This window comes from Eleutherodactylus coqui, chromosome 1 (genome assembly GCF_035609145.1).
Source record: "Eleutherodactylus coqui strain aEleCoq1 chromosome 1, aEleCoq1.hap1, whole genome shotgun sequence".
NCBI lineage: Eukaryota > Metazoa > Chordata > Amphibia > Anura > Eleutherodactylidae > Eleutherodactylus > Eleutherodactylus coqui.
The window spans coordinates 342026326-342033121 of record NC_089837.1 but is presented as its reverse complement, the minus strand read 5'-3'; the positions used below and the strand labels follow the sequence as shown (position 1 = coordinate 342033121).

At 46.0% G+C, this 6796-nt stretch overlaps 1 protein-coding gene across 1 annotated transcript; it reads left to right on the top strand.

Moving 5' to 3' along the window:
• The first annotated feature begins 86 nt into the window (after positions 1 to 86).
• Positions 87 to 6237, top strand: MRM3 (mitochondrial rRNA methyltransferase 3). Its single transcript, XM_066575999.1, has 4 exons — positions 87 to 404; positions 1703 to 1947; positions 2855 to 3016; positions 5613 to 6237. Exons 1-4 carry the CDS (start codon positions 91 to 93, stop codon positions 6125 to 6127), a joined length of 1236 nt encoding a protein of 411 aa, XP_066432096.1. The 5' UTR covers positions 87 to 90; the 3' UTR covers positions 6128 to 6237.
• Positions 6238 to 6796: the final 559 nt, after the last annotated feature.

The following is a 6796-nucleotide window of genomic DNA, read 5'->3' as shown; positions in this document are numbered from 1 at the left end:
TTGCGGTCATATATACAAGCTGTGTTCCGCCAATCACAACATGGCGGGTGGTCGGGGGCATGCTGACGTCATTATGTGCGACGGACCAAGATGGCGGCGCTCATGAGGAGCGTGCTGGGCTGCTCTAGATGGACAGGCGCGAGGCTCCCGGTCAGTGTACAGGGGAAGCGGGAAGTGCGGGCTCTACGGAGGACGCCTCTGCGGGTCATCCCCCCGGAGAGCCCAAATGAGGAGCGAGAGAAGCGGGCTAAAGACGTAAAGCAGCAGGCAGCTCCGACACATGATAAGCCCCGCCGGCAAGCTGAGGACAGAAGCGCCGCTCCTCCTCGGGATGTGGACGCCGAGCAGCCTGACACATACGAGCTGAAGTACGACAGAGCCCGGGAAGGGGACTCGAGACTCAGGTACCCGCCGCACAGCACGACCAATCACAGTCCGGCACTCATCTGCCCTAGAAAGCTGGGAATAAAAGCAGCAAGCTGATTGGCTGACGAAGTATTCATCAGCGGCGCCGCCATTGTAGATTCTGTCAGGTTTGGCAGGACTGCTAGCTCTGCTGGTGACTGTGTGCTGTGTAGGGACTGATGGATGTGAACAATAATATCACTGGGATATGCCGTAACCTTATAATCATCTGGGACCCCCACCATCCTGAGGACAAGGGAGGAGCACTCCATTCACCACGTGTTGTGTGCGTGATTCATTTACGCTCATGTGAGCCCGCCTTGACACGGCCGTAACTTTATTGTGCGCACATAATACGTGGTGAAAGCACATCGATTCATCTGCATATATACATTGCGTATAATACACGCATGTAAAAAAAAAACCGCATCAAGTGCAATCTACCATGTATTGCGCACGATAGAGCCCTATTCTCTATGGGCGCATAATAAATGCTGTACATACGGAATTATACTGCGTATGTGCGGCATTTCTATGAAACGTCACTAAGCAACAGAGCGGGAAACAAAAAAAAGATGTTAAGACTGCACATGACAGCGAGCGTGAGATACGCTGGAAAGATCGCCATACGCAGCGGTAAGATGCTGCATTCTACCCACAGCCGACCTAAAGGAGGGTCAGTGCTGCGTCCCCTTCATATAGACGGGGGTCCCACAGGTCAGACCCCCACGGATCAGAAAATGACGGCAAAAACCTTTTATAAAGATTGTTGTAAAGGCCAGTGATGAGTACCGGGACTTGCTAGTCGTGGATGCTGTCACCAGCACCGCTAGAAATGACGCGCCTGATACGTGTTTTCTGACAGCTCATGAGTTGTGTTGTATCTTGCCGCTTTGTCCTTATTCGTTTTGCATGTTCTCATTAACCATTTAAAGCGGCTGGCTGGGACTTGTACTAGTGCTGATCTATCCTCAGGATAGGTTATCAGTCACTGGGCTCACAGTCGGTGACAACAGCATTGTCCTTATTGCAGTGGCCTAGGTTAGTACTGCAGGAACACCTCCCATTGAAGTCAATGACAGCTGTTCCTGCAGTACCGACGTGCAGCGTTAACCGCATCTGCTTCTAGAACTGAGAGCGGGCCCAGTGATGGGCAGAGAATCAGAGCGTTGGACCCCTGCCAACCAACTATTGATAACCTATCCTGAGGACAGATCATAAATAGTAAGTCCTTGAGGACTGTTTTAACTAATTCTGAACCTTCTTTTTTTTTTTTTTTTTAACTTTTTTAATGCAGCAAAGTAGTTACAATTGCAAAGTCTAAAAAGTTTCGTGAGCGCCACGGACAGATCTTGTTGGAAGGGCAGAGGTTGCTGATGGATGCTCTGGCTGCTGGTGCTGTCCTGCAAACGCTCTTCTTCAGCAACCGTGACCAGCTAAAGACACTGCCTCCTGAGAAGCTTGTGAAGGCAAACCTAATTAAAGTTAACTTTGGAGATATTAAGATGTGGTCTGACCTTGTCGCGCCTCAAGGACTAATGGGTGAGTAAACACGGAATGAAAGCCTGGTATTCAAGCAGAAGCTCGACGGATTACTAGAACTTTCCATGCCATTGCTATAAGAATTGCATTTTTTTTGAATGCATCTTAAGGCCTATTTACACAAAACAATTAGCTCAAAATCAAACTATTGCAAATGAGCGATCATCGTTGCGTGTAAATGCTGCAATTGCTTACTTTTCGGTTAAACTATGATTTTGAGGTGAGCTTAAAATCCATCGTTCAGCCTGAAGAGCAGATGACAGGCACCGCACACTGTGTTCTCCACGGGAGTTGGAGATTACATTGTATTCTGCCGACAGCTTGTGCAAGAACAAAGGAGTTGTGTGCAGAGCTCAGACTACATGCTGTGCTCTACAAACAGCTTCCGGAGTCCCTTTTACACGCAAACAAAGCTCATAAAGTGTTTCACACTTTTTGCAAAATGATTGTTAAAACTGACAATATTGTCTGTCCCCCCCCCCCCCAACTGATGACCAGTAGTTGATGTACAGGGTTCTGCCTCTCGGGACCCACATCCCTTAGCTGATTGGCAAGCGCACTGGACTACTCCGGCACTTCCTGCTCAGGGCTAGATATGATGTTCTGACCAGCAGAGAAGCAGAAAGTGGCGTAGTAGCATGGCTCTCCCATTGGTTTCGGTAGTAGCGAAGGCGGCGCGAACACTTCCTTCCCTGTCTGCTTATGGCAATGTCCAGCCCGCTGCGCTGGACAGCAGGCCAGACAATCAGCTGATGGTCAGGTGTCCAGAGTTGTGGACCTCCCCATCCATATGTCATTGGTGAAAAAAATGGGCAGACAACCCCTTTCACAAAACCTTGTGATATTACTGTAAGCGCTGTATAAGAGCTGCACAACTGCAAAGTTAATACTTTGAAATCGCCCATAGGAATCTTTGGGAAGCCTGATCATGTAAAGATGAAGTTCCCTGATGCTCCAGCCAGTATACCGCTATCTCTCATCTGTGACAACATCCGAGATCCTGGAAACCTGGGCACCATTCTAAGATGCGCAGCTGGAGCGGGCTGCAATAAAGTCTTGCTCACAAAAGGTCTGTACCCGGCATATAGCCTGACCCTGTCTTATCAGTGCTGTGCACTGCAGGGCTGATGAGGATAAGGGTGGTTCAAAAGAGTGTCCCAGCAGCACTCGCCCAAATCCAGATATGGAGAGGCTTTTCTTTGGCCCGTTTCGGCACGCCAATTGTGGATCGGATCCAAATCCAAAATATCACGGAGTAAAAGAGCAATCACGGCAGCAGAATAGGGTGCAAAATGTATGTATCCATCGGGATGCCTCTTTATTCCTCGAGTATCACAAGGATACGTTTTGACCCTTTACATGGGTCTTTGTCAAGCTTTCTATAAGTTAAATGATTATTATGAAATAATGCTTTTGTCCCCATTATTATTTAACCCCTTCCCCCTACTGCAGTTCAGGAGGAGCTCTGTTTGTTCTGCAGTAAAAGGATATTGCAGTTTTGAATGAGCAGTAACACCCTTCACCTCCTCAGTTCCTGTTTCCGGTCTATAGGACAAGTTGGAAATTGCTGAGGTGCCTGTTGCCTGGCTATTTCTACTTTTTCAAGGATATCTCTTGATCAATAAAGGTACGGTCTATAGGGTCTCGATAAAATGAGGTTGCCTGTCCGGTGTTGGTCTCCACTAGGGGCCACTGGTTAAGCCTGGAACCGTCTTCTTGTCCCCTGGGGCAGACTCTGTGCTCCCCTGTCTCTGGAGATTAAAAATGGAAGCTTTTTTTTTTTCCTCTGAGTTCATGGGATCCTTCTTCTGTAATTGTGGGAGAACCTTCAGTTATGGAGCGCTCCCTTTATTGCTGTATGTGACCTCCTGTTTTACCTGGTGCTTCCATCAGCATATGGAGTCAGGGTGTGTAGTAAGCTGGGTGATGCCTAGTATCACCACTGATTGGCGCAGCGATGCTGGGAGAAGAAATGAGTACTTTCCAGGAGGATCTCCAGCCAGTCCTTAGTGGATTCACTTTGCAGTTGAAAGGGATTGGATTCCACCTTTGTCGTAACCCTACAAGATTAAAAATAATAGGGTTTGGCTTTCTGGTCTGACTCTGGACCAGATGGCCTTTTCCTAGAGCTGAATAAGCTCTGGGCTCCAGGCCGCTGGGTTTTGCCTAAGACCTCTAAGCTTGGCCCGTATGGCTCCTGGGCTTTTTGTATAAGAAACTTTCTGAGGTCATGTCTCTATGTGAAGGAGCAGTCATAAGGGGCCTTTACCCATGACTTTTTGCTTTCATTGAAATACTGATTATTAGGATCAGTTTTTGTTACTTTGACTTCAGTTGGGAGTTCTTGCGGTACGAGCTAGCTATATGAATCCTCCTAACTTTCCAGTTTAGAGCTGAAATTAAAACCTGTGCTTAGGCTTGTCCTAAGCTTGTATCATCCCAAGTGCAATGTCTTGGTGTAATATTATGTTCCTTTCTTGAAATTGGCATCCTATCTTTTATCAGAAACAATAAAAAGCAAGTTCTGTTACCTGGATGGCTGTAACTGGGGACTAACGACCTCTTTTATATTTCCATAGGGTTAGAATGTCCATCTGGTTGGGTGGCACAATTTCTACGTCAGGAGTAGAGCGTACCAATACTTTAATTTGTTAAATCTGACAGCTTCTTGAAGTGTTGCTAGTACTCTTGGTAGATTCTTCAATCCAGTGAGCTATTAGCCATCAGTTAAATAGTACTTTAGGCTAGTAACCACCACCAAGATTTTTTCTTTTTTTAGTTTAATCTCTCGTTGGTGCTGTCTTGCGTCTAATAGTCCTTTTAGTGCAAAAACGAAAAAAAAATGTAGATATACTATAAATAAAAGTGATTAAAAAAAGGACCTCAAATAGTCCATGAAACTTGCTACAGGACTGAAGAGGAGCCCTGTCAATCAGTTATTTGGTGGGCCGCTCATGCATGGAGCTGGTTGGTCTGTACAGGAAACACGGTTCCCTTTCCACTTCAGTAACCTGGTTTGGTATTATAGGGCACGGTTTCTATTCTTCTGTACCTGCAGTACCAACCTTAGAGAGTGTGCAGAACAGTTTGCTTTTAGCTCTGTACACTGACATGGCCTGGTGAGTGACTGATTTCTGGGATTCCTGGGTGCCAGACCCAAATCTATCAAATGCTGATGGCTTTTCTTCAGGATAGGTCATCAGTAGTTCAAAGGTAAACAACCCCTTCAAATTCTAAAATAAAGGGGTTGTTTGATTGGAGACTATGCCTTTCATAATGTAGGCGCCACAGTGATCAGCTGGGTTTTGCATCCAGCACCCCGACAAATAGTTGATTTTACGGGGGGAAGCTGGAGACTATCCACCAGATAAGTTGTGCTTGTATTACATTGATAGGCATTCGAAGTCCTTCTGGGAGTGGATCTCCATTTTGGCTCGTGGGTGGAGGTCCTAAGTGGAGGACCCCCTTTATGACATCTGTATGCCCTCAAATAGACGGGTTGTTTTAATGAGACAAACTCCATAATGAAGAACTAGTCTGCTAGTCAAGGCTTTAAGATTTATGACTCTAACAGCTCCATAATACTTGGTCTATGATCTTCGTTGATGATCATTCTTTGACCTGTCCTATATTTGTTTACTGAAAAGTAATTTATGTCTTTCTAGGTTGTGTTGATGCGTGGGAACCTAAAGTAATCAGAGCCGGCATGGGAGCCCATTTTCGCTTGCCAATAATAACGAGCCTGGAGTGGGACACGGTCTCTAACTATCTCTCAGAGGACACCAAGGTGTTTCTGGCAGATAACTTCTGGCAGAACATTTCCGGCAAGACCGCATGTCCTCCCAATAAAGCTATCGACGGTGACTGGATTTCTACTGATCCTAAGGGGCTACATCAAGTAGTAGATGATGACTATTACTCATCAGGTGACGAAGAAGATGAAGGGATTCCGTACGTTCCTATTCAGAGATATTATGAATCGTGGGCCCGAGACCCAACTGCAATTGTGATTGGGGGAGAGACGCATGGACTGAGTGTGGAGTCGTTACTATTGGCTAAACAATCAAAAGGCAAGAGACTGTACATTCCTGTTGTACCGGGCATTGACAGCTTGAATTCCGCTATGGCTGCTAGCATCCTCTTGTTTGAAGGAAGAAGACAGCTGAAACTAAGTCCATAACTGCAGGAGCTAGTATTTATTGTAAACCCCGTAGAGCAGCTCTACTACTCTAACCCGTAGCTGGTATAGCTGTAGACCTGCTGTTTAATAAAGTTGTTGCATTTTCTAGACATGTAGGTGCTATTGTCTAGCTTTACACATCTATAGCTTGGCTTACTTTACGCCAAAATTTTGTGTTTTAGTATCAAGTTTTAAGCCACACCCATACAGAAAAGTTTTTGTCTCTAATCCAAGTCCATCATCTAGTGAGGCGCAAAAAGTGCGTAAAACACACAATGTGGTACAAGGCATGTAAGCCAGAACTGTGGCGTATATAGCTTAGTAAAGCTCCCGCGGCTTGGGAATGAAGGACTGTCGCACACAGAAAGGAAGCCCTGCTCTTCCTGTAACATCATACTACATGTATCCCATCCCATTTTATACCATTCATACTGCTGACACAAATGTGTCATGACTCATAAGTGAATGATGTTGATTTTATGGCTGAAGCACTAGACTTCACCTTCCAGCTCCTATGAATTGCTGCTTCGATATGATCAGAACATGGGTAGGGCCAAGCATGGTGTACTGACACTGTTGTTGGCTCCATAGATGACTTATATTTGAATGGGGATCTAGCTTGTTGAAACTAACACCGTGTTCCTAGTGAAGATGCCAGAACGGCACCGC